The sequence below is a fragment of the Rhipicephalus sanguineus genome, chromosome 4 (genome assembly GCF_013339695.2).
Source record: "Rhipicephalus sanguineus isolate Rsan-2018 chromosome 4, BIME_Rsan_1.4, whole genome shotgun sequence".
Classification (NCBI taxonomy): Eukaryota; Metazoa; Arthropoda; class Arachnida; order Ixodida; family Ixodidae; genus Rhipicephalus; species Rhipicephalus sanguineus.
In genome coordinates this window covers 61,032,575-61,060,245 of record NC_051179.1, presented here as the reverse complement: position 1 = coordinate 61,060,245, position 27,671 = coordinate 61,032,575, and the positions used below count along the sequence as shown (strand labels likewise).

Here is a 27,671-nt window from a genome sequence, read left to right as displayed (position 1 = left end):
GAAACGATGTATAGGAGAGGTTGGTGCACTTATAGCGGCACTGGCTACTCCTTTCGTAACAAACGACACATTCAATACAAAGAAAAAAAGAAGAGAAAAACGTAAGTGACACTAAATATGGCACCAAGTAGAGAGTCAAATCTGAAATACCTATAATAACCGCATTTAGTCGCAGCGTTTCGCTTATGCGTCATGTTAAGAGAAAAACAATGCTACATACGAGGAGTTTATGCTGCCTCCTGAAAATCTGCCAGTGTTACGGTGTACGATAGATGAATGAATCTTACGTATCTTCGGAGGTATGTTGCTGTTCTGTGGAACACATTTTCCGTTATCGCAGACTCCTATCTCCAGATAAGGCAAAATTCCTGTGACTTGGTTTTTAGTTGACCCAGACGCCGGTTGAAGCTGAAATATTTAGTTAAAAAGTGGAAAATATCGAAATGACGCTGCATGTTTTTCGTTTCAAACAGTAAAAGCTTGAATTTATATATGAAGCATGTTCGTTTCATATTGGAGGTGCAGATTTCATTGTGGTCATGCAAGGCCCTGCAAGTAGACTTATACAAGCGTGCACAACGAACACAGTAAAATCTAGTAATGAGGTTGTCGCTGCTTAAATATGCTGGAAGATTCAACGAAGTAACAAAGATAGTGTACTGATGCAATCAATTCGACATAAAATTTAATAAGAAAAATTCCTAAACAGTACTTACCACACAAGACTGCTTATTGCGCAAAGCCACTCTTTCATCTCCTTCGCAGCTAAACGTGCAGGTGTGATAAATATTATCCTGAAAAACGGCAAAAAAAAGCAACTGGTCGTGAAAGATCTCAAATAACGAATAAAATTGTGCTTGGTGAAGACGTGCCGTATATGCGAGAGAAAATTAAAACTCACAGGGTCCCTTGTGCATTTTCCTAAGACAATTCGAAGGCGAAAACCATCCTCCTTTTCTTCTCAGTATATGTATTCATCCTTCCCCGGCCCCCTTCCGACAGCTTTCTGCACCTAACGTGCTTATGCGCTGCCTCCAGGATCGAAAGCATTGCGAGCTTTCTGAAAGCCTCGCCGGGTGTCGCACTGCCTCCGTGATCGGCAGACATTTCACCAAGGATGATGTCATGTGATGACGTCATCATGTGACGTCACGTCGACGTCACAAATTTTGGCGACCTCTGCCGTCATGGTGATGCCATGTGGTGACATCATCACGGGATGATAATTTATTTCATCACTCGTATGGACGCCGACGCCGCGGGACGCCGACGCCGATGGTCAATTTTCGCGTTTGGAGAGGCACTGAAGTCTTCCGCCCTAATATATTGGGGACGCACAGGAATAATCGCGCGGCGCTAAAAGGACGGGACAAGGTGAAGACACGGAACAACGCCCGTGTATCTCGGTTCGTTTATTCACTTTGTCCCCATCCATTCAGCGTTTGTGGTGTCTTGACTTCTCTTTTGTGTCCGTATTTGCACTCCCGTCTCTAACTTTGATGCTAACGTTTTAACAACTTGCCTAAAGCCTTCTGTGGGGTTGTAAACAATGCGGTCAATTATGTATTTTGATTTCCAGCGCTGTGGTAATATCTACCTCTTTAAGTAATCTAGCTTAATTAGATTTCTCCTATATGCAAGATGAGATTTTTAAAACTTGGGCTAACTCTAAGAAAGGCGTTATATGAAGCTGTCCTCGCCTCTTACTATCGGGAAAGTGATTTTCAATGCTGCTGCAATTGTTGCTGGTTCGTGCTTGCTATTTTGAAATATTGAATGAACCAGGTAAACCGAAAACAGATGTAGATGCGCACGTTTATGTACGAAGTCCAAAAAATGTGCGAGGCGATTGGCAATTCGCATCCGCAATATGAAACGTATAACGTATGTGCCGGACTGCAGGGTGGACAATTTTTTTCCTGACGTTTCGCTGCTGACTCTTACCTTACCGTGAAACTAATATGTACGGAAAATCGTTCGTGTACTTTCGGCTTACACTTCGACTGAAATACTTATCCTATGACATTGTGTAAAATATATTTAAATGCCGGCGACAGTTACGCAAGGACGCTCCCTCTCGAACTGGCTGAAGAATCGGACAGTGCTACCGATGTTGATATCTACGGTGGCCGCACAGTGAAGTGTAATAACTGAAGGAGTTCAGCTCCAGAGAAGGGATGAAGTTTTCATCACTGTTTTTGGCTCAAAAGTTCCTGTTTAGTATAGTTCAGCCCATAGGAGCGATGAATGAACTATTCTCCTTCTCGTGGTACTACCGTACATGCGATTCTATTTAGTGAAGTACATGGTAGGTATCCCACCTCAAAGCAGCTTTTAGCATCGAAAAATCCCAATAAGATAGACCAGGGAGATCACTATTATTAACGACAAAGATAACACTTCAGAAGATAATACATAATACTCACAGTTCGATTCGTCATCCAAGCAGTGCAATCCGGATTAGTTTCACGTGGGGGTCCTGGCTGCTTGGCTACACGGGAAATGCAGGGAAGGTTAGTGTCACACCTTTTCGACGTTTTAGGTGCTTAAAAATGTGACTGCGGAAGCGCGGATTCGTGTCATTTGCAGCGTTATAAAAATATTACAGCAGTTTCGAGCAAGTTCCAAGGCTGAAGGAAGTGCGGAGCTGGGATGCCTTCTTTGTCTCTTCATTTCTTTTATTTCTTGCGTTCTTTCTTTTCCTCTCTTTCCGTTTTTTCTGTCTCTTTTTCTGTGTTTATTTCTCTCTATCTATTTATTTCTGTCTCTGTCTTGCTCTTTCTATCTTTCTTCCTATTTCTTCTCTTTCTCTCTCACTCTCACTATGTCTCGCTTGCTTCCGCTCTATTTCTACCTTTTCTTCTCTATATATTTCTTTCTCTCTCTTTCTTTGATTGTCTCTCACTTTTTCTTTCTCTTTCTACACTTGTTTCTCTCTATTTCTATTTTTGCTCATTCTGTCTGTGCTACGCTTTATTCTCTCCCGTCCTCCTTTTCCTCCTCGTCACCCTGACTTTCCTTTCTCACTCTCTTCTTGGTCACCCACACTTTCTATCTGTCGCTCTTTCTATCTTTCGTTCTCTTTGTTCCTTCTCTTTCTCTGTCTCGCTTTCTTGCTTGCTTCCTCTTTCTTCCTATCTTTTCTCTCTTTTCTTTCTCACTGTTTTTTATTCTTTCTCTCTTTCTTCTTTGCCCGCCTTTCTCTCTATTTCTCTCTCTCTCCTTCTTTCTGTGCTATCCTTTACTCTCTTCCCTCCTCCTTTCCCTCCTGTTCACCCTCACATCTCTCCTCACTTCCCTTTCCTACCCCTTGCTATAACTATTGTATACAACGTTATGTTATGCTCTGCTAGCGCACCTGGAGAGCCGTGTGGTTACGATGCTCGTATTCGGATCGTGGGAACGCGGATGCAAATCCGGCCTCGCCAAGAATTTTTTTTACCGAAGAATTTCTCTGTTTATTTTTCTTTATATGTTTCTTTCGCTCTCTCTCTCTCTCTTGCTGCCTTTCTTTCCCTCTCTCTGTACTCGTTCTCTCGCACATTAGGTTATTGTTTCCCGCGCCGTAGAAATTGCCGCGCGCGTTCTGGGAGCGAAGCAGAAGATGATAAGCAGACGACAAAGATGAAGAAGAGGACGAAGAGAACGTGCGCCGGTTCATGATGATGATCATGTCTGTTTTCTGGTCACGGACGAACAGCCAGCTTAAACGGCTCCGCTGTTGAAAAAAAGGTCGATATAAAACAAAGGCACAGAAGTTTTTTGCAAGTAATTTACGAAAGATTTTTGATCTACTAGATATCTGTAACTCTCCGTTCAAAGAGTTCCTTCGTTCATGTGAACGCACCACATTCAGGGGATGGAACACGCCGTATAAGAGCTAGGACACGGCCATTTTTCCTCGGGATATTCGTTTTCCCTTCAGCGATCAATTTATAATGTGAGAACATGCACATAAGCAATTGGTTTGTCTGTTGCTTATTACTGAGCAATGAAGCAAAATTTGCCATCTTTAAGTACTCCATGATATCTAGCTGCTGCAATGGACATCTTGTATACACAAGGACACGCTTGCATTATCCCGATGAAATTGATAATGAATATTTATTTATTCATTTATTCATTTATTTCTTTATTTATTGTGCCCTCAAGGCCTGAGGGCATTGCAAAGGGGAGGGGTAACCGGGAAATGAAGCACAATACAATGGTAATAAAATACAATAGTATAGTAATAGCGTCCACTAATAATATGTGCATATACAACACTAGCTAGTAAGAACCAAGCGTGCAACGTGAATAACGAAGATAAGATTATACACAAAATTCCTGTATATGCTTTTTAGACTGATTTGCGCTCAAATAATTTAAAAGGAAAGGTCATGTGAAGGTACCTTACTCGTTATCATTGGTGGCTTGCTGTTCGGGGACACACATTTGCCATTCACGCAGTGTCCAATGTCTGCAGTTCCTAGCTCTCCTCCTTTCACCGGATGTGTTGAAGGTAATCCGGATGCAGGCTGAAGCTGGAATGTTGGATTAGAGTGTTAAAGAAATGTCAAACTGACGTACTCAAGCGGAGTAGGCTAAAAACTGTAAAACCAGGAAATGTCATATATATTATTTTGTTATTTACCATCAAATCTCGGAATTTTGGCGAATTTTTTTCAAGTACAACAAAACCACAGTAAAATGTAACCAAGAGATGGCCACTAGACGAATATAAATACATATATTTCATAACGTTTCAAGCAGGCCTGGCAACTACAACACTTTATGTGTTAACAAAAAAGGGAAACTGTTTAGCGTACTAAGTACACTGCATTGCTGCAGCCAGGAAGGCTGGGTGTTGGCGAGGATGGGGGGGGGGGGGAGTTGAAACCTCCCCCCCCCCCCGGAAAAAAATTTCTGCTACGCAGCCGTTACACTACTACGGGAGAGTTTTATGCAGAGGTTGTTGAAACAAAATTGAACAGGCAGCAAGCGTATTACAAAGAAACGTACTTACTACACAAGATTGCTTATTGTTCAATGGCACTTCTTCATCTAGTTCGCAAACAAATGTACAGCTGTGGTAAAGATAATTCTGAAAGGTAAAAATGAGAAAAAAAGAATATGTGCAAGCAAACACGCGAGAAAAAATATCAGCATTTATTTCCTAACAAAGATTAGGTGTGCTACATGCGAAAAATGCAGTACATATCAGGTACAAAACTGGGCACATACTTACGAAGGTTTTCTTTCGTAAGCAACCTATCTGTCCTTGGTCATGTCTTCGCTAATGGTATGCTGAGATGCCAGGTTGGCTAAAGTTTCCGCACTCGAGGACAATCGCACCCTAAGATGCTTTCGCGAATACAGACACTGGATTTTGTTTCTATACCGGGTGTTTCGCGAAATAATATAATTTCGGTCATTTTACTTACCGAACCCATAACATGATAATGACGCACGCCGTAGTGCGGGACTCCAGATCGATTTTAACCATCTGGGTTTCTTCAACGTGCGCCTAAATCTAAATACACGAGTTTTCTTTTCGCCCCCATCGAGATGCGGCAGCTGTGAAAGGGAATCAAACCTGCGTCCTCGAGCTTACTAGCGCGAAACCTTACATTCCGAGCTATCACGGCGAGTAGTTTCACTCTTCTGTGAGTGACTGGAGGAAATTGGCAGCGCTGCAAAAGATAGCAACCTCATGCTACTTTCCTGATAGGGAAACAGTCACGGACAACTCAAAAGACACGCTGCAGGTGTTATGTGCATTGCACAACTATTTTGGAAATAAAATTCAGTAACCTCACTCGATTGATTATGTGCCTAGAAAAACACTCTCGTGTTAAGAGACTTCAATAACCGTTATCTTCCACCCGAAAAGTCGACAAGTGAAGATCGGTGAGCAGACAAATAAAGGAGGTCTGTATACGCGAAGATGTGTACGCCCAACACAATGGAGCAGATAATGTATGATACTTACGGCTTGATTCTTCTCCCAAGCATAACAATCTGGGTTCTTCTCCTTCGGGGGTTGTGGCTTTCCAGCTACATAGAAAATGAAGGGATGAGTGACGTCACAGCGCTCCAACGCTTCATGTGCTTAGAAATGATGGCGGGGTTTTGTCGATTCAACTATTTTCCCGTGATTTAAGAAAAAAAAAAAACAACAACATGAAATTGCAAGTAAAAGACGTAACATTACAATTATCGGACATTTCATTCAGTAATTATCATTAGTTTAACGCGTATCGCTAGCTTCAACTATAGTTCTTACGTTCACGAGAAACAAGCGAAAAGCCACACCACCTCAGGTCCAGTACTGTGGGATTTAATAGATACTTCTATCGTCCCTTGGGAGTTCTAATTAGAGTTTGAAAACATACATATTAGTCGTCTCTCCATCGTTTGCCTATGGCTCTACTAAATAATATTACATAATGGTGTTGTGTGCGCATGACACACATGCCTATCTACCGGCACGCACACCTAGATATAATTCTGAGTGTGTTTTTACGCGTCCTAGTCATCTTAAAATTGTTAGAGATATTTTATACGGATGAAAAAAGTACGAGAATGTAAATCTTACTCGTAACCGGTGACTTGTTGTCCAAGGGAACACACTGGCCGTCTTTACAGTATCCGATCTCTGCGGTGCCCAGCTCTCCTCCCTTTACATGATTTTTTTTACCTTGTTTGGATGTCGAATGGAGCTGAAATTTCAATTAGGAAGTTGAAAAAAATATGCATCCGTGGGAGGGATGCATCGCAGTTTTTCTCTGCAAAACTAAAACTTTGAGGTATCATACAGCTTTCGCTTTTTTTAATATTAAAGGCGCAAACACCATTGGTCAATCAGAATACTGCATTTCTAGATCGATGTTCATGGACTATGGAAAGAGAAAGAAGGTCTAAAGATAATTAATACCTCCATATAGGAGGTATTAATGTTTTAGGTAAACAGAAATGGGACGCTAATTTATTAATTGATGTATCAAAGCGTTTTGATAAATCATACTTACAACACATGATTGCTTATTTTTCAAAGGCACTTCTTCATCTCCTTCGCATGCAAACATGCAGCTGTGATAAAGGTAATTCTGAAATATAAAAATGAACAAAAAATGTAACTAAATATGCGAAACAATGAATGCTAATTTGCTATTCAAGATTTCGTATCCTGCGTGCGGAAAAAGGTGTATACATTTTCGACGAAAGTGAATGCCGGCACAATCACTTTTATATATACAATCTTTTCACGAACTGCACTAAAATTTATGAATATATGAATGGATAATTAACGCTTCTTTCTGGATTTCTTTTACCTGAGACGCATTCATTAAAAACCACTGGAGGTGGCAATACGCGAGTTGTCTGGGATATCTGCATAATTACTCACCCCAGCTTGCCAGGCCATTATACGCACAGGTAGACCTGAAACCTTTACGACATTGTATGAACACGCGAGTGAAATTGGTTGAGTGACCGCAGTATCTGAAGCCCTTAGTTGACAGGAGAGATTGACGTGGTGATCACTGTCACTATCGCGTAAGAGTGAATAGAGGGGGGTAGCGTCTGGATACGGAAGCTTACTACCTGCTCTACCGAATGATAGAACTTCGAGTCACCAAGCATGATTCACTTTACTATCTCAGTTCCTGATTATTAAGACATTTCGGAACTCCCATTATTTGAACCTGCCAAATCCTCGTATTACCAGGTCAGCTATTTCGAAACAGCGCAAAAAATGCTGTTAAAGTTACAGGTAGGTCCTGTTTGGTGTGCCTAGTGAACGAAACAATCGGAATTCGACCCGAAATGCACACTAATGTGCCTAAAATGCAAGACTATGTGGTGCTCAGAGATAACAAGACACAACGAGATTTCACGCGGCAGTGCAGCGGCGAGAGTCAACACGGTCTATCAGCCCACCGCTCTAATGCACAAAGGCGATGAATATTGAGCATTCGTGCGTGGGAGGTCTCTATATTAGAGAACCAACACAAGTGACAAGGGTCTGTGTTGTACTTACTGTCAGATTTTCCCTCCAAGCATTACAATCCGGATTTGTGTCACGTGGGGGTCCTGGCTTTCCAGCTACATTAAAAGATAAGGGAAGATTTACGTCACATTTAGCAGAATCTAGTTGCTTTAGAGGAGGCGACGACATGGGAGTCAGCAGGGGGTGCGCAAAAGGAGTACTTGCCTCCCAAAGCCACACAAACACGTGCCCCACGCCCAAGCCACACCAGCTCCACCCCCCTCCCTCTCCCACCGCGATGCAACGCGGGTTTCGCCCCCACCCCTCAAGACAACGTCCTGCCGACGCTCGTGGGCGACAAGGATTCTTTTGTTCACTTATTCATACTTTACCCGCAGTGCCATTTCGCTGTTATTGCGCTCAAAAACAAAGGTAAGAAATAATGCTATGTTTTTCTTTTGTATTTCTGTGTTTTGTTTCATTATACGCATATGACGGTGCTTAGTATCCTCATTGCGTAGATTTATATAAAATTTAACATTTTCCTTGTGCTAATAACATATGCACTTAAATCTTTGGCAGTGCATGCCTTGAAAAGCCCACAAACATCCATTGGGGAGCTTCTGTGGCAGTATGTTTAAAATTTCTCCAATGGCCCCGTGAACGAAGGACACGTGGATTCATCTTACTTGTTCCCGGTGTCTGGGCATTCGTTGGAACACATCTGCCACCTACGCAGACTCCTAACTCGGCAGTATCCCGGTCTCCTCCTTTAACTTGAGTTTTCGTGGGGGCTTGAGATGCTGGTTTCAGCTGAAAATTTCCATTGTTATATTACAAAAAGCCCCGAACGATGAATTCAAGCGATGTGTGCTTGCTTTATCTTGAAGAACATAAACTAAAACTTTATGTATCCACTTGCTTGCTCGATATGATGGACGCGCAAATGGCATTGCTCATGGAGAAGACCGTATTTTTAGCCCCGGAGATCATCATTACGTAGTGAACCGGTCCAATATATCAGCACAGTTTCACTTTTCCGTGGACAAGAAACGCCACGCTCATCCAACTATTTTTCTGTCGTCCCTGTTTTATTACTAAAGTTCATTCCTACTGCTTAAACACTTGTTTATCTACAAGACTCAGTGTAAGGTATAAAAACAAGATGGTCACTACTTTAATGAGCAAGAAGCTGTATATTTTATAATTTTTTGAAATGGTGCACCCTTTAAAATATCTTCATCATGAAAATAGAAGCGTAAATCACATTGTGGTAGCCACCATTATACTTACGACACAGAATTGCCTATTGTTCAATGGCACTTCTTCATCTCGTTCGCATATAAATGTACAATTGTTATATGGGTAATCCTGAAAGATAATGCAGAACAAGACTGCAACTCTTAAAACACATACGAAGCAATATTTCGTTAATAAGTATTTAAAATCGTATATGGGGCAAAAAGGTCTGTACATTAAGATGGAAATGAATGCCGATTAGACTACCTTATATTCCATGTGTTTAACGAAATACATTCGAGGATGTGATGAGAAATCATTGAATGCAAGGAATGTCTCTGGACCCATTTCGACAAACGGACTGCGCTTGTGGACTGCACGTCAAGTAGACTAAAGCAAACCACAAGAGTGCGTGTTGTGTATATCTGTTACCCTGTCCCTGCAAAAACATGGCTGATCCCTCCGTCATAGGAATCGGTATAACACGAAAGTGAAACGTTTCTTCACAGAAGTAGTGCTTATTGTGTAGTGATATATGAAAGCTTCCACAATGTCTATTCGTGTTTGCCAGCTATAGCACCGTTTGACGTGGATGCACCCATGTTGACAGTATGTCTATATCGCGACGACTAACGCCCATGATTATGATTAAACCGTTGTAGTAGCTGACGGTGTGAACATATATTTGGACACAGCGAATTGTGAATCCCGCGTAAGGGTGATATCAACAAGCTCATAATCAACACTGGTACCCGGTATGCACTTCTTCAAAGCGTCGTCAATTAAGGAGAGAAACGGCACGGTGTGGTCTTTCTAGTAATGGGTAGCCGACGCCTGTGCTCATGCATACACTAACACACACTGCGCTTCAGCAACACGGGAGGTAGAGGTTCGTAGCCTGAGCCGCAAACGCGTGCGTCCCGCTGGTTTCTGTCTCGCAGGCGCTGCTCTCGCTCCACCAAGGCACGACATTCGCCCGTCGAAATCGCATCCTTTCTGCAACGCGTATTGCAGCAGTTTTGTTAGTTGGTGCTCTCGCAATTGAAGTAGTCGGCGGCGGAGAAATCCCGTTGGTGCACGTGGAAGCTGCACTACTCCGATGAGCCGACGCACGCTAACACGAAGCGAAATGCAAAGAAAGACCTTAACCAACGTAACTGCGTCAAGGGTGCCTCGGCGACGCAAGCGCGGCCAGTCTACCTCTCTGGTATCGAGACGCTGTAACCATGACCTCCGATATCGCGTGCAATCTCGGAGTAAGCGCTAGTAAGTGTCGATCGTGAAGCATTACTTCTTTTCACTTCTCACAAACGGCGGCACCGCCCCGCTCCGCCTAAGCTCCGCCCGCCGCGAAAGAGAATGTGTGAAAGATATAAGGCGCGTTCGCACCGGGTCTCGCATCTCCCGAGTTAGCTTAGTCGGTAGGGCGCCGGGCGCTTGCTGTCGCGGCGGCAACGTCGTGGCTTCGATTCCCAGCGGGGTATCTTTTTCTTGGTTTTTTTCTTTCTCACCCGTTGGCGTCTATTTTATCAACGTCATATCCGTGACGGATGTACTTGGTGGACCCCGGCATAAAACACTTTCGTGTTAAAAGTGAGCTACCTAATACGATATATTTATACTACTAGCCCGATCTAATTTCTTGAAAATGGCGGTGAGGCATGTGTAGAAAGTCTACATAAGACAGAGCGTAGTATTGTAAGAGTAATACTTACGGCTTGCTTCTTTTTCCAAGCAGTGCAATCCGGGTTTGTGTCACGTGGGGGCTTTCCATCTACAATAAATATGAAGGGAAGATTGACGTCAAAGCATTAGTCAGTTTCTTTTTAAAAAATGGCGACAGGGGCTGTACACATTACCGCCCATTTTCGTGCTTTAGTATATGTTGAAGTGTAACTAAGCCATGTAACGTTATATTAGATGTGAAGCATCTTATAGCGGAGTTCAATTCGGTGGTGGTGGTGGTGTGCGGCGTGATCACCCTTACTGCGCATGCGCACGCCCTCACCACTTCTCCTCTCCCCTTTCCCCCGTCACCACTCCACCTCTGAACGCGGGCTCTACATGCCGAAACACTGCTTCGCATCGCCTCATGGTCCCCTTTAGCGGGAGATGGTGTGATTTTTCTTGCATGTCACTGAATCAATGTTTTATGAAAACGCATGTCGGTAACATCCTTAACGAAGTTGCATTCAAACGAAACAGCAAAATTAGATATATTGGTGATTAATTAGCTACTTATCAACTCATTTGCTCTAGATAATTACTTCAATGTATCTTACTAATATTCTTTCTTTGCATGATTGTCATTCAAACTCACGCCCCCTTCCTCTTACGTAATGCCCGTGTGGGCCTTTAGAGCACACTAATAAATAAAAAGAGTAAACACGCCGGATTTGTACTAATACAAGCAAATTTTTTCTTGTATTACTCTTGTTGCCTTCGACATTCCATTTTCCTTTTTGCAAGCAAGTATGCTACTGCTTATTTTACTAGCTCTATATGACTTCACTGTCGCTGAAAATTTACCATTTTCGAAGTCCTACTGGGATTCTTAACTGCATATTGTGCAATGCATGTCTTGTGACGTACCTAAAACTTATGCGGGTGGAATTGTATTAGGTACAGTATGTTTGTTCAAATTGCAATTAATTTTGGGTACGGGAATAAAAATCACGTGAATTTATCTTACTTGATGGTGGCCCCTCACTGCCCGGCGGAAGGCATCTGCCTTCTAAGCAGAATCCCATTTCGACTTCAAGCTGGCCTCCTGTTTTAACTTGATTTTTGGTACCTGCTTGGGATAGCTGTTTGAGCTGAAATTTCGGGTGTAAGAATATTGAATAACAGTGTCAATAATGGCTACGACTTCCACTGGGATTACTGACAGCTATGAACTTTGCTCTATATTTAGCTTAGCGAATTCTATTTTTTAAATACTTCATATGGAATATGCTAGAGAGCTTAGAATTATTCTACACTAGCACAGCTCTTTTCGTTGGAAATTGCACAAGGAATACAGCACATCATGCTCAAACTGAATGTGAATTGCACAAATATAGAGTGTAGTTTAGAAACCTTGGTCTAGGAAACAGTATGGCAGCACTGTCTTCTTAGAAAACGAAAATTGTTCCTTCAGACATACTTACCACGCAGGATTCTTTATCGACCAACGCTACTTCTTCATCACCTTCGCAGGCAAATGTACAATTGTGATAAAGATAACTCTGAAAAAAAAAGGGATGATAGAAGTAAGGACTGCTAATTAGATCAGACATATGGCACGTGTAATTAATTTAACATCGTTTCTTTAGAAAACAAACTTATCCCTAGCGTACCAAAACAATGCTGGCATATGGGGCAGAACTGCGTGCTTTCACTGCGGGCTGTGTACTTGAAGCCTTAATATATCGCCAATCGCCGGGCTTAATGCTGATTGCTAATATTAGGTTATACATTGTGACAATTATTTCCTGCGAAATTTACCTGGTTACACTTATTCAGTGACGAAATTGTGGTTCAAGAGAAGGCGAGCGGCTAAATCTGTGTCTACGCGCCGGAGCAGGTGTGATACCATTAATAAGCCACAATCTCTTCCTTTATCCTCAAAATGGCCCTTAATGCATGTGCGCGAGCTCTGGTGATTTAGCTTCTAGAAGCATGCCGCCGAAACGTCTATAACGGGAAATGATGAGCGTACAGCTGAATGACACTGATATGGATTGGAGGGGGGACAAAAGTAGAAAGACGGTTTAGCTGCATTAAAGGTGTGGCTGTGTGCTCTCCGCTTGGCGAAATTTCGAAGAAAAAAAAAACTCAACAAAAGTCGAGAAAATGTGAATAGATAGGCACAAGCCCAAGGAAGGACAGCAATTAGGACGGAAGTTTTTCATTCAGTTTTGAAAAACTAACAAAAAAGACAAAAAACACGCTATCGCTTTTAGAGCATCTGAAGATGTAATTAAGCAATTGAACCAACGAACTCGAGAAAGGAATCCGTGGTACTTACGGAATTCTTCTGCTTGCTAGCAGCACAATCCGGATTAGTTTCTCGTGGGGGCATTGGTATTATTGCTACATGAAAAGTAAGGAATTATTGATTACCTACAAATTCAGAGCATGCTGTTTAAAAAAATGTTGATGGGACATGTGTGGATTTGAATCTTCAGCAACAATTTTTCTAAGGTGAAACAAAATCAAGGAACATGAGAAGTGCGTTCCTTGTAAGTCTTGGAATAAGTCACATCCAGTTCGACAAGTGTGTCATTCGGGCATTCTTACTAGCTTCTCCATAGAGTCGAAGCAAAATGGGAGAGGTGCACCACTGACGATTCTAGTTGAAGGGCCATAACAATACTTAAAGTATGCGCACTTATTGTTAGTACCCATAATTACAGCAGCACGAAGCCGATATGTACAAAAGCAAAGAAGACAAAATATCTGCATTAATCTAGCTTCCTCGCAGCCTAGTTTGGTACAGCCTCGTTCCCGATGGGTCTCCCGTTGTTTCGCGCTCTTGTAAATTAAAAGAAACAAGGAAGTACAAGGAAACAAGGAAAACAAAGAAATACAACCAAGTGTGTGTTAAGAACGCAAATCAGAAGGGGACAAACACACCAAAAACACTTTCAAATGGTAAGGTCCTAGGGGGAGAAGGTAATCATTGTACAGAAACGGCACCTTAAACTCACTGATAGACTGCTCTCAAGAAGCACAGGGTACATGTAAGTACGCTTCTTTAATCTAATATCATCCGCTTTTGGTTTCTCACTTGTTCATTACTCCAGAAAGCTGACGTCTTCCCGTGTACACGAAACATTTTCAGCACCCCTGCTGCTTGCTTAGGCCGGTGTCTGTGCTTCGATACCAAATGAACTCGGCCTTTTTCAAGTTAACTTGCAGAAGTTCGTTCGTTATATTTTTGTTTATTTGTCGAGATCCAATGTACGCATGGAAGATGTAGCCGGTCAAGGAACTTTCAGATAATGGCCGGTGCAGATTTTACCGTTTTAATTCAGGCAGCATTTTGCTAGCCTTTTTCTTTCGGAAAAAGGAAATTTTCATCACGTGGAATTGTGCAAATTAAGAGCGTGGAGGATCGTAAATAATGCTAAAATTCATAAAAATGACAAGTTTGGCTATTGTTACAGCGAAACACATCCTAAAATAAAGACGTGCTCATTTTGCTGGCTCATCATGCATGATTGTTTTCTTAATAACAATATCTGGGGTTTAACGTCCAAAGACCACGATATGATTATGAATGACGCCGTAGTGGAGGACTCCGGAAATTTCTGCCACCTGGGGGTTCTTTAACGTGCACCTAAATCTAGGTACACGGGCCTCAAACATTCTCGCCACCATCGAAAATGCAGCCGCCGCGGCCCGGATTCGATCCCGCGACCTTCGGGTCAGCAGTCGAGCGCCAGAACCACTAGACCACCATGGCGGGGCGATCGTTTTCTTGGCGGAAAATGGTGCCTTCGACGGAGAAACCCCACAACAAATAAATGCTTGAGCACCAATGCCGTTCAGAAAAAAAGAAATTTTTCGGAAAAGAAACTTAAAGAGACTGTTCTTCACATAAAGAGTTATGACTGTGTCTGAGACAATGGCTTAGACATCAGCAATACAACAACACATTTTTTTTATTCTGATTGTCCATAATATATTGTGGTTCTAGGTTGTTGTCCTAAAGTATACAATAGAAGCGGCGGCTAAACGAGCTGTGTTGCGCGACGAAGTTCGAGAAAGCCTTACCTTGTACCGCCTAAGTCTGCTGCCCTTAATCCCATCAGCGAAAATGGTGAGCGAACACAACTTACGCTGTTGCGGTGGAGCCAAAGTATCGTTAAGTACACATTTTCCTTCTACGCAGACTCCCGTAACGAAAGCTGTCGCGCTTCCCTTTACTGGAGATGTTCCACGCGATGAATTTTGCCCTGGCAGCTGAAATGTTGGAAGGGGGAAATAAGCTCGTCAGTGATGTCACTATCGTATTCTTGAAATATAGTGATTTGCTTTGCCGACAGCGATAGCTTATAGTTTGAAATACAATAACCACCTTGAGGGGTATACATTTACTAAAATGAGCTACGTCACAGGAAGTGGTGTAAAACACACGAATTAAGAGTTTAATTCCTCAGCTGGGGAACATACAATTGATGTTATTAGTTTCTACAGGGAAACAGTTAGTGCAAGGGGAATTCAGGTCAAGTGCTATTTCTTCTGTTTAACTTATTAACTTCTTTGTTCAGATTAAACCATTGTGCACCTGGTTTTACGCTTTTGTTCTTATAATTGAGAGGGGGGAAAGAATTTCACGCAGTTTTCGCAGGCACACGAATGAACAAATAAAGCTGAGGTGTACGGCCTAATTGAATTACTGTCACAATAGTAGGATTCAAAGCACTGGCACGTCGTCAGCAATTTCCTTGGGTGGCATTCTGCCATTTCTTCACCCCGTTTTCAACACAAGTAACTAAGTGCGGCTTCCTTATCGTGGAGCTTGGAACTTTGAAATTATTTTAGTGAATATTATGTAGTTTCATTCTGAAATAGTAAGAAGAGTCGCTGTCTGAGTCAGTTGGTTCATGTTGGTTGAAAATACCAGCAAAAAATTAGGGAGGACAAAGAACCCCGACGTACACGACGCTGGAATAACACCTGCAAATCTTATTTTCAGGAACCCTCAAAACGCATGCACAGTACACCAATACCGCCCACGACATCACCAGGTGAAATTAACAATCAGTATTTTTGGCCTGTCAGAAAAGCTGATTGTTTATCTTCACCTGGCGATGTTGTGGGCGTTATTTGCGGCAACTTTTATAAGCCAGTGATCATAGTCTAGGTAGTACAAATTGCGCATTTCTTGTATTTCTTGCATATTATTCACCAACCCTTAAGTCTTTACTTTCGCTGGAGTACGAATGCGCTAGCGGCTTGAACATCTGGTGTGAATTGATTACAAGGTTCAACGAGAGTAGTATACTTAAGCATTAGCCGCAAAATGTCACCTTGTATAAGGCACTGAAAAATAAAAATTGTCGTTGATTCACACTTACTATGCACCGCTCGCGACTTCGCAAGGTGAAAAGTTGGTCTCCTTGACAAATGAAGCTGCATTCCTGATAAACGTAATTCTGAAATAAAAAAAAAATTGCAGATCAGTCGGGTGTCACAGCTGTCACGACATCAACGTTAAGCCCTTCGTGTTGTGTTTTTTTTATTTTGAACAATGTTTTTATCACTAAGTACATACTTTAGTTCTTCATTCCTTCCGTTAACGTGGACACTACCGTCATAACTCAAAATGGCGAGGTATAGGTAACAGAAGAATTCCCCTCCTTAAACTTACAGAATGGTCACCTTAGAATACATGTTCAAAATGATAAACTTGAAGCTAAATAGTAGCATGGCAATCATTATTCGCGGCAACTTTTATAAGCCAGTGATCATAGTCTAGATAGTACAAGTTGCGCATTTCTTGTATTTTTTACATATTATTCACCAACCCTTAAGTGTTTACTTTCGCTGGAGTACGAATGTTTTAGCGGCTTGAACATCTGGTGTGAGTTGATTACAAGGTTCAACGAGAGTAGTATACTTAAGCATTAGCCGCCAAATGTCACCTTGTATAAGGCATCGAAAATTAAAAATTGTGTCTGATAATTCGTGTCTGATTATTCGTAAGCCTACTACACCCGTTCGACACATCCGTCCTTGAGACCATATAGACACATAGGTACGTCCTTAACATTAATAGATGCTCAATATATGCGCTGACATATTATTTGTATTGTTTCAGCAGTACGGGACATATATTGAAAACAGGGCTAATCAAAGGATTTCCGTTAAAAATATGTAGTATTGAAATCCTCAAAAAATTAATATAATAAACTTAACGCAATTAAACATTGCTGCTGATCCGAACCAATCACCCCCCTCGAAGATATCAACTGCCCGTGTAAGTAACTTACGCATCTGGCAGAAGAGCATCTGAAGATGCAGTTTCAAATGTGCTTCCTGTGTTGCGCCGAAAGTTTTTCTGACGCAATTTTCACAGCCTACCAATTTTATTGTGAACATTTCTGTGAATTGAACAGCGCTGTTCATTGAGTATTCATGCAGTGAGATTTCTAACAACGTGAAAAAAATGGCTTCGTGCGTAAGATAAAAAATACGTGGTATTTCAGTTTTTACGTAAGGTACTATGAGGACTTCTACTGGAAGCGAGTAGGTTGCAGAATTAGAGTCGGCTGTTTTGGAAGTCTAACAAGTAACCTGAATTGGTAAATCCACCTGCATTTACGCGTTCCTTATGCTAATCACTGTATGCATCCTGGTCTTCTTTCAGGGTGCACATCCTGAGCCGACCTAGGAAGGCGTAATAGTCATTGAAGAGCAGAAGACTCACAATGCTTTTAATCTTACTTTGCTTTTCCGGATCAAAAAGTTGAACACGCGATTTTACAGCCCTGATTTCCGCACAGCGTTGAAAAGCAAAGTTAAATATATTTCTAAACTTACGGTGGTGTTCGGATGATCACAGTCTGGGCTGATGTCAGCGGGTGGCCTCGGCTTTGGAGTACGCCTTGGAGGTTTAGCTAACAAAAGATAATTATTGATAAAATAAATAAACGTCTTCTGTGACAGTTCTAAAAGGCGATAGAATGTTATAAGTGGTGTTTCAGGAGTCACTATTACAATGCGTTCGATAATGTCTTCAAGGAATCGTACAGTAGACGCTACTTGGCGCTCACGCCCAAAGCTCCACATCGCTCATACATGAATTATATGCTACTCACGTCTCAAGCGAATTTAAAGTGGAAAGGATCTAAATACAAAAATGGGTTGAAAAGTCAACATACGTAATGAAATTTTGCATTTTCGAGTGTACTCTACCTGTGTTGTTGCAGTGTACTGATGCATTTTTGGTATATTATATGACAGGCACGTAGCCAAGACTTTTTTTCGGGGGGGCTGGGCCTAAATGTTCGAAAGAAAGTCTTTCCATGGCAAAAAGAAAAGAAAGTTGTCCGGGAATATAGAAGGCAGGATGAATCATCACGGGATGACGTCATTGTGAAATCATCACATGATATCGCCGCTTGGCCAAAAGTGGGCTAATCACGGAGGCAGTGTGAAAGCAGGTGAGGTGCAGAATGCTTGCAACGCCTCCGATCCCGGAGGCATTGCAAAACCACGTTAGGCGGCGGAAAGCTTTCGGTGGGTGTCGGGGCGGGATCAATACATTGATTGACAAGAAAAGGAAAATGGCTTTCGCCTTTGAGTTGTCTTAGGTCAATGCATAAGTGACCCTGTGACTTTTGTAGTGGTGTCTTTGTGGAATAAATGTTTTCTCTTAACTGCTTCCCATAAACAGAAATAGTTGCATATACACTCTATGTGCGATCATCTTAGCTGTCGATTCGCCATTGCTTGTATTTTCTATTGCCCGTCTTGGTTATGAACTAGCAAATGGTCTACCTTGCGTTGGTATTTGGTTTCTTACACTGAAGGTTATTTTCTTTTGCGCGCTTAACGATAAGATTAGTACCTCATTTCTTTGCGGGAGGCTTTATTCACATACATGCACCTTTTCTTACGTCTTCAACTCCTCACGATGTCTCTTATCGTCCCTTGTCTTTAGTTTGTATTGCGCCTTCCAGGACAACTGCCACCGCGTATCAATATCCGCAGTGCTGTCTTATCTTACAGCCCAAAAGTTGATGAGAACTAATAGACAATAATGCCAAAGAAAGTATAGGGGACGTTATTAGTAGTAAATGTAATGTAAATGTGAAGAAAGAAAAGTGGATGAAAAGATAGCTTGCCACGGGCAGGGACCGATCTACTGGTGGCGCTGACTGACGCTCCCACGTTTAAATACACATATATACCCCATAAAGGCCTGAACACACGTGCGCGTTGCAGCGCGTCAACGCGTGACTTTTTGACGCGGTGCCGCGCCCTCTCCCTGTGGAGAGGGAGGGCGCGCAGCTTCGCGCAGCCGCGCGCCCTCTCTCCCCATAGGGAGAATGTGCGGCGCCGCGTCAAAAGGTCACGCGTTGACGCGCTGCAACGCGTACGTGTGTTCGGGCCTTAAAATGGACGGGGGGATGGCCGCAGCGGTAGCTCAGTTGGTAGAGCATCAGACGCGTTATTCGAAGATCGCAGGTTCGGTCCCTGCCCGCGGCAAGCTATCTTTTCGTCCACTTTTCTTTCTTCACATTTACATTACATTTACTACTAATAACGTCCCCTATACTTTCCTTGGCATTATTGTCTGTTAGTTCTCATTATTATTGTGTATAACATAGAAAAACGAGCCCTTAAAATTTCCACTTCTTTCCTTCAGCACAAAAGTTGATATATTCAGTTTTCTTATTTTTTTTTGCTACGTACCATTTATAAGTGCAATAAGTTGAACTAATAATAATAATAATAATAATAATAATAATAATAATAATAATAATAATAATATCTGAGGTTCTACGTCCCAAAACCACGATATGATTTTGAGAGACGCCGTAGTGGAGGGCTCCGGAAATTTCGACCATCTGGTGTGCTTTGACGTGCACTGACATCGCCCAGTACACGGAAAGCTCAACTAAGGCGTGCTCAACTAAGACGAACCATTGTTAGCGAATTGCTTCGTACGTCGTATTGTGCATTGCATTCCCACCCCTGTGACAGCCCGCAAGCGCTTATATTATTTTTGATAAAAAAGCGAGCAGATAAATTAATAAAAAGTTCGAAGAAATGCGGGTCATTCTCATTCTTTAAAAATTTCCCTTACGCTTTTTCGGTGGTGTCCCACTCTCTGGAATGACGCACTTTCCATCTATACAGGTTCCCATGTCCCCGGTGACAGTTCTTACACCCTTTCTGACAGGCATGTCTTCGATTGGGTCTTGAGCCTAACACATCAAAAGAAAAACAAAAAGAAAAATGGCTAGTTACGAACAAGTCATGGATCCATGCGGCAAAGATGTTTGTCTCATGAACGGTGCTTAATATCAGCACATTCGAGGAATTTACCAGTGAGCAGAGATCATTTGAACAGAATTACGTAAATAGATGCCACAAAATAATTTCACCTCAAACACATGCCTGCCTCTCTTATACACAACTAATGAACCCGACCTACAGTTAACCTAAGGAAAGCATAACGGACATTATTTGTGGATTCTTAACTGTAGTCTAAAGATTCTCGCTTAAGTTGAAAAATGTTGAAAGTGGACCAAAAATCACCCTTTCCATCGGCGGGATCTGAACCGACAACCTTCGAGCTACGCGTCCAATGCTCTACCAATTGCGCTACAATAGATGACGCGCCCTCGCCCACTTTTTTCTCCGGTACTTATTTGTGCTATGGTTGTGGGGTTAGATCCCACCGAAGGAAAGGGTGATTTTTCGTCCACTTTCAACTTCTTTCCAGGTGGACGAGGAAGCAGCCTCCGTTGCAGACCAATTGGTAGAAGATCGGATGCATAACTAGAAGGTTGTGGGTGCGGATCCCGCTGACAGAAAGGATGATTTTTTGACCACTTTAATTCCTTTCAATTTAATCGAGAGTCATTGCACTGCAGTTAAGAAACCACAAATAATGTCCCCTATGTTTTTCTGAGCTTAACTGTCTGTCGGTTTCATTAGTCATACATAATAAGAAAATGAGCCCCTCGGACGAAACCCTGTCTTTTCTGCCTAGATGTCCAGTTACGTGTGCTAGCAGCTCGCAGGTAGTTTTGTCAGTTAAATCTTTAGAAGTTCTTTTCTTGCTTAGGGAATGACTGGGAAGATCGTCGTGCGTTGTGAAGACTGTCTTACACTTGTGATACACCCACCTATTAATTGAGAATGAGGAGGTCAAAAGTTTTGCTTTTTTTTTGCTGCTGAGTCGTATCGCCTAACTTGTGCTCCATTTTCACATCTCGTGTAATCATGCTGTGATTCGTCGTTAGTTGTTCTGCACAAATTATTTTTCTTCAACTTTTATGCTATAATTTTATGGTACCATGATAAAGGTAACTTCCATAGAAAAGATTTCGCATTGCAATAGACCGTAAAAGTCGAACTATACTTACAAAGCATGTTTCGCGGTTGCCCAAAATAAATTCTTCATCTCCTTCACAAACAAATGTACAGTTGTAAAAAAGGTGCCTCTGTGGAAAAAGGAAAAATAAAAACGTTACCAATTACACTAAATCGAAAAGAAAAGTGAATCATGCCATGAAGAATTGTGCTGCCAACTTTGAAGGAAAATTTGAAGGAGAACTGCCAAGTTTGAAGGAGAAAACGACCCACAATTAGGGCGCAGTTCGAGATTTAGTGCTTATGTTAGGTCATGCTAACGTTATTATGACGTATGTAAAAATGCAAAGAACTAAGAAAGATAAAACGATACTTGATATGAGCCTAAAGGAAAAGCACTGGAATTTTAGGCACTAGACGTCAGTGCGCCCATTTTGGTCACTCGGCCCTTTTTCTTTCCTACAAGGACTATGACCTAGATTCTAACATATGCAGATGCATCACCTCGCTAAAACTTTCGATTTCTGCGACAGGGAACGCAGTAGAGTGCATCTTAGTAAAGAGAACGGTTCTTTGATACAGCAGGCGAAGTAAGACCTCACAAGTGCCACGTGTTTGTAGGTAAAGTCGCTGTGCTTTCCCCGTACCATATTTACATAGGAAGGCAATGCAGCTCCCAGCTAACAAACCCACTACTCATTAAAAAAAATAACGCCTACGAATAACATACGTAAACAAACTGGACTATCATAATATCTCGCAATTGAAACTCATAAGCATCAACGGCAGCTAATAACATGCCAGCCAGTAAGACAGAAGCGTGCCAGGGTATTGGCGTTCTATAACCACAAAAGTTGAATCTGGAAGGGGCTTCTGTGTTTGGAAAAATGGTCGACAATTTAGAGTAGCTTCTTTACGGAACTAAGCTTTTTTTTATCAAAAATGGTAAGCCTAGCACTTCATACTGACGGCTAATCAGCGAAGCTGAATCGTGCGGCCCAGGTGTTTATCACTGGGTTAATACTGACAGTTCGTTAAAGCCTCTCTCATTAATTGGTTACGCCTGTCCAGTAATCTTAACTAAGGTTTGTCGCCCGTGTGTTCTTGATTTTTAGCGGACCAGTGGTGAGTAGTGGGATTTGCCGGATATATATGGCATACACTCTAGGAGTTCTTGCATACATAGGACGGAGGAATTGTGGTTTTAGTCCAGCCATGATTCACTGCTTTCAATGTCAAAATACTGCCGCGACGCGCCTTGGTTCAAATTTTGTCACTTCCTTGCCACGGAAGGTTCCGGCATGGCGTAACAAAGCGTCCATGTTTGCTGTGCGGGCGGCAGGCTCAGTTTCGTTATCTACATTAAAATTGTATGACGAATATCTAAAATTAAGCACAAATTTCGCGATTTCTAAAAAATGGCACACCATGAAATGTGATGCCCTGCAACTTTCCCACGAAGCGATTGCCCTCAATTCAGTCATTAAAATGTAAATTACCGAGCCTCTCTTAATTTTTAGTCCACTTACTGGCACTTTAGCTGCGGCAAGCTTTTTCCGCCTCGACGTAGAGTTCGTGTGCGTAGACGACAGGAACCTTACTCTACAGCATTTTTATTTAAAAATCTGCATTGTCTAAGAAAGCACCCTGTATGTGCCCACTGCACGTGGTATTTAATCTAAAGGAAATCGTAACATCAATACACAAAATGTTATAATGTTTGAAAATGAACGAGTGAGTTGTATTCACAATGTGTTCACAATGAAAAACACGGAGGCAAGGCAACGGTTGCCGTTGCCTTGCCTCCATGTTTTTCATTGTGAATACTTCATGGCATCCTCTTAAGGTATCTTTAAGGACTTGTGCTATATTAAATGGGCGTTAAAGTCACCCGGCCTCTGACAATATAGGAGTATGAGCGGCATGAACTTACAGAAGGAAATCTATTGCGATACTTACGGGTATATGGTACCTCATGGCAATACAATCCGGATTGTTGTCATTCGGGGGCTTAGGAGCTTTCGAAGGCGTTGGTGGCGCCTTCGGCGGCGCTGCGGTTGCAGGGGGTGACGGGGGCGCAGGAGGTGCCCGAGGTGGCGATGGTGCTGAGGGCGCCGGGGGTTTCGGGGATACAGGTGGTACTTTTTGTTGTGGTGGTACTTGGGGTGTCTGAGCAACCTGTGGTTCAGGTGGTGGCGTGAGTACCGAGGGTGGCACGGGTCCTGGTGCCTTAATTTGCGCTAAGCGAGAAGAAAGTAGGAAATAATTGTCCAAGCTTAGACTGTGGTCCCGTACATGATATGGTTTGTTAGAAACCTACTACTGACTTTGCGATGGCGCCTTTGCACTGCATAGCACCATCGACAGCGGAAATTTGGCTGTAATGTCCGTGACATCAGTGTCGCATAAGAACAGCGGGAGCTTTACATTCTTGCGTCTTAGCGTAATGCAGCGTTCGCGAACCGCCGGTACTCCAAAAAAAAAAAAAAATCACAAACTTGTTGACCATACAGAACGCAGGCTGGGTTTGGAACTATACGTGCGCTAAAGTTCTTTGAGTTACACTAAGGCGCTAAGTTTAAAGTTCCCTAATAAACGCAACGCGATAATCGTACAACAATTTCTGTTTTCCAACAGGCACAATTTCATGACGCACAATTTCATGACCATATAAACGTGTATATTTCAGCATTCCTCACTCACGGAGCTATGCTGGACAAAGTCAGCACTTCTGAAACCTAAGTAAAGGCCTTCTGGGATCCGTTGTTTATGTTTATTTAATTATTATATTTGCTTCTGAAGATCATGCAGCCTCGATTCACAACCATTCCTATTCCAACACAAGCATCTTTACCACGTACCTGAGGCTAAAATGGCCAAACTTGCATATATAACGATGTCAAGGAACATTGCGCCGATATTTCCAAGGCCGAGACGTTGGCTAAATATTCTTCGGCAAATATCCACTGGCTCGCGCGTTTTGTTACGCACTCTAGCGCCTGCACGAATAAATACGTTCACACAAGAAGTGAAGGTTTCTACATTTAATGCAACTGCGAGCGGATTATTGGCCGATTCTTCGGTCACGTGTGTCTGCCGTGTATCGCTGACGATGGCTGTCAGCATATAAAGAAAGGGATCAGGGAACCTAAAGGCTAAGCCACCACGATTTCGGCCATATGGGCGTCAAGAAATCGCGCTCTTGTTGCTGGGACAAATGGGTCAAGTTGTTATTGTATGCCAGGCTTTTTTTATGCGGTGATTCTTGGCACACATCTGTCAAGAGAAGGATTTTACTCATGAAAGATGGAGGACTGACCTTGGTCCAATTCTGTCTAAGCGCAAGCGGGCAGCACGCGGCCTTTCTTATACTTCGTTTCATAAACCAGAGGCAACGCTATGAAAGCCAGCGAGAGACTTCTTGCAGTACATGCATTCGCACCAAAATATACTTCAATAATTTTGCCACCATATTATGGTTTTTCTTTTGTTTTTAGACTAAGTAATAATAGCAAATGCTTGGTGCTTCAAAAATAAACAAACCCTGTTATTTATACGGCTGTCATTATGTTTTTCTGGATCGCCTAGTGTCTCTGTGTTTTTGTATCATGGCCACTGCGATCAGTTCCGGTAGCGAGCAGCCGGAGCCAATCGCGGAGGCCACATTTACAATGGTGAAATCCACATAAGAGATGCGCGGACATTTTGCTGACCGAACTTCTTGCATAGCTTCTACAGCGCTGCCCCTGATGTATGAAACGAAGTATTGAAATGTTGGGGTGCAAGAGGGATGCACATCATCATCATCATCAGCCTGTCTACGCCCACTGCAGGGCAAAGGCCTCTCCCATGTTCCGCCAATCAACCCAGTCCTGTGCTTTCTGCTGCCACGTAATACCTGCAAACTTCTTAATCTCATCTACCCACCTGATTTTCTGTCTCCCCGTCACGCGTTTGCCATCTCTTGGAATCCAGTCAGTTACCCTTAATGACCACCGGTTATCCTGCCGACGTGCTACGTGCCCGGCCCATATCCATTTCTTCTTCTTGATTTCAACTATGATGTCATTAACCCCCGTTTGCTCCCTGACCCACTCTGCTCTCTTCCTGTCTCTTAAAGTTACACCTATCATTTTCCTTTCCATCGCTCGCTGCGTCGTCCTCAATTTAAGTTGAACCCTCTTTGTAAGTCTCCAGGTTTCTGCTCCGTAGGTAAGTACCGGTAAGATGCAGCTGTTATATACCTTCCTCTTGAGGGATAGTGGTAGACTACCATTCATGATTTGATAATGTTTGCCGAATGAGCCCCAACCCATCCTTATTCTTCTAGTTATTTCACTCTCATGGTTTGGCTCCGCGGTTACTACCTGTCCTAAGTAGACGTACTCCTTTACAACTTCCAGTGTCTCGCCACCTATCGCAAAGCGCTGTTCTCTACCAAGATTGTTCCACATTACTTTAGTTTTATGCATATTAATTTTCAGACCTACTCTTCTACTTTCCGTATCCAGTTCAGTAATCATGAGCTGCAATTCGTCTCCCGCGTTACTCATCAATGCAATGTCATCAGCGAATCGTAGGTTACTGAGATACTCTCCATTAACTCTTATCCCTAGCTCTTCCCAATCTAGGGCCCTGAAAACCTCCTGTAAACACGCGGTGAATAACATTGGAGAGATCGTGTCTCCCTGCCGTACGCCCTTCTTTATTGGGATTCTGTCGCTTTCTTTATGGAGGACTATAGTGGCTGTGGATCCGCTGTAGATTTCTTCCATTATGTTTATATAGGCTTCGTCGATGCCTTGATTCCGCAGTGCCTGCATGACTGCTGATGTCTCCACCGAATCAAATGCCTTCTCGTAATCTATGAAGGCTATGTATAGGGGTTGGTTGTATTCCGCGCATTTCTCTATCACCTGATTGATAGTATGAATATGGTCTATTGTTGAGAATCCTGTACGAAATCCTGCCTGGTCCCTTGGTTGATTGAACTCCAATGTCGTATTAATTCTGTTAGCAATTACTTTTGTAAATAGCTTGTAGACAACCGACAGTAAGCTTATGGGCCTGTAATTTTTCAGGTCTTTGACGTCCCCTTTCTTATGGATGCACATAGCTAACTTTAACCTACATTTTTGTCAGCAGGAGCCGAGCACTGACCTATAAAAGAGTGGTAAACTTGCTCATCTAGCATGTGAGCGAAATTTCGTTTAGTGTAGCAGATGTCTCAATATTCACTAGAAACTGCTGGTTAAGCCTTACTGACAGAAGACCAGAGGCACCACATGAAGCAAGTTGCCAATAAACAGAAAGCCTTCGACACATAATATTTATGAGCATTAGGGACACTGCGTGTTGTCGTAGCTGAACTGTATGTTTACAAAGCTGCATACACGTCTCGTATTTGAGCAGTTTATAAAGTGTATCACTTAGGCTCGCGTACTGAACTGCATATGCTAATAATTTGTGACAGCTTGCGTACCCGATATTATTGGTAGCCACCAGCACCGCTTATCCATCTCGTCTGAAACAAACGAGCCCCAACATCAGCCGGTAAACTGTTGAATGGTTTGCCATTTCTACCACACTAAGGGAAGATGGTAAGCAGTCTCATTCAACTACTCCAAGAAAATTGATGCAGTCCGCCATTTCCATAGATTATCAATTACCTCCAACAATTTAAAGGTACAAAATACAATTCGCATTCATCTCTTTTATTTGTCATTGTCTGCATTCGTACCCCGTATAAATAAACAAATAACACCGATAAACTAAGCGAAGTACTTTGAGAAAGCGATGTTTACTATTTTCACAAAATAAAATAACGCTTGCAATGCCTCTGATCCCGGAGGCAGTGCGAAACCACGCTAGGTGCAGAAAGCTTTCGGGGGGTGCGGGGGGGGGGGGGGGTATTAATATAATCGACTCGTGTCGTCTTAGACAAATGCATAAGGAACAGTATGACTGTTTTTTGTTTTACGCGATGAAGTTACATGATGGAGTACTTACTAGCCCGATCTTTAACATTTTTTTTTAAATTTTAAATAAATTAGCATATATTTTGCAAACTACTATGATACACGTTGACCCTCGGTGTACCTGCTTTTCCCATCTTCTTCAAACTCACATGTTTATCTCCTATTATATCTTTAGTGTCTGTCTTTCAGCCGAGCAGCTGCTGAAGATCGACTGAAGATATACTTGAAGGTGCAAGAAACAGCACAAAAGTCAGTGCGCGGGAAAAATATATTCCCACTATTCAAGCGTAAGACCTACAAAACGACCCCTACATTCAAAAATTTGTTTGTAGAGCCAAACAATGATGATTGCACAACCCTACAGTTAGACCATAAATAAAATTAACTTTCAGTTTTATAACTCTGAAAAATTTTTCATATATCAAAAAATCTTGTGTGAGAGCCTT

The 27,671-nt window shown here is 42.4% G+C and overlaps 1 protein-coding gene across 1 annotated transcript in view; it reads right to left on the bottom strand.

Moving 5' to 3' along the window:
• LOC119390069 (uncharacterized) overlaps window positions 1-24,308 on the bottom strand; it is a 37,833-nt gene extending 13,525 nt beyond the window's left edge. The window contains exons 1-22 of the mRNA XM_037657605.2: window positions 24,109-24,308; window positions 23,207-23,487; window positions 21,301-21,378; window positions 20,013-20,133; window positions 17,741-17,817; window positions 16,276-16,353; window positions 15,034-15,157; window positions 13,218-13,282; window positions 12,358-12,435; window positions 11,901-12,024; window positions 10,924-10,982; window positions 9,263-9,340; window positions 8,659-8,782; window positions 8,021-8,085; window positions 7,011-7,088; window positions 6,578-6,701; window positions 5,972-6,036; window positions 5,006-5,083; window positions 4,397-4,523; window positions 2,427-2,491; window positions 717-794; window positions 288-408 (exon numbers count right to left, since the gene is read on the bottom strand). Of these exons, the coding sequence (XP_037513533.1) occupies window positions 288-408; window positions 717-794; window positions 2,427-2,491; window positions 4,397-4,523; window positions 5,006-5,083; window positions 5,972-6,036; window positions 6,578-6,701; window positions 7,011-7,088; window positions 8,021-8,085; window positions 8,659-8,782; window positions 9,263-9,340; window positions 10,924-10,982; window positions 11,901-12,024; window positions 12,358-12,435; window positions 13,218-13,282; window positions 15,034-15,157; window positions 16,276-16,353; window positions 17,741-17,817; window positions 20,013-20,133; window positions 21,301-21,378; window positions 23,207-23,487; window positions 24,109-24,157 (2,137 nt within the window). The 5' untranslated portion in view covers window positions 24,158-24,308. The remainder of the gene's footprint in view (window positions 1-287; window positions 409-716; window positions 795-2,426; window positions 2,492-4,396; window positions 4,524-5,005; window positions 5,084-5,971; window positions 6,037-6,577; window positions 6,702-7,010; window positions 7,089-8,020; window positions 8,086-8,658; window positions 8,783-9,262; window positions 9,341-10,923; window positions 10,983-11,900; window positions 12,025-12,357; window positions 12,436-13,217; window positions 13,283-15,033; window positions 15,158-16,275; window positions 16,354-17,740; window positions 17,818-20,012; window positions 20,134-21,300; window positions 21,379-23,206; window positions 23,488-24,108) is intronic.
• Window positions 24,309-27,671: the final 3,363 nt, after the last annotated feature.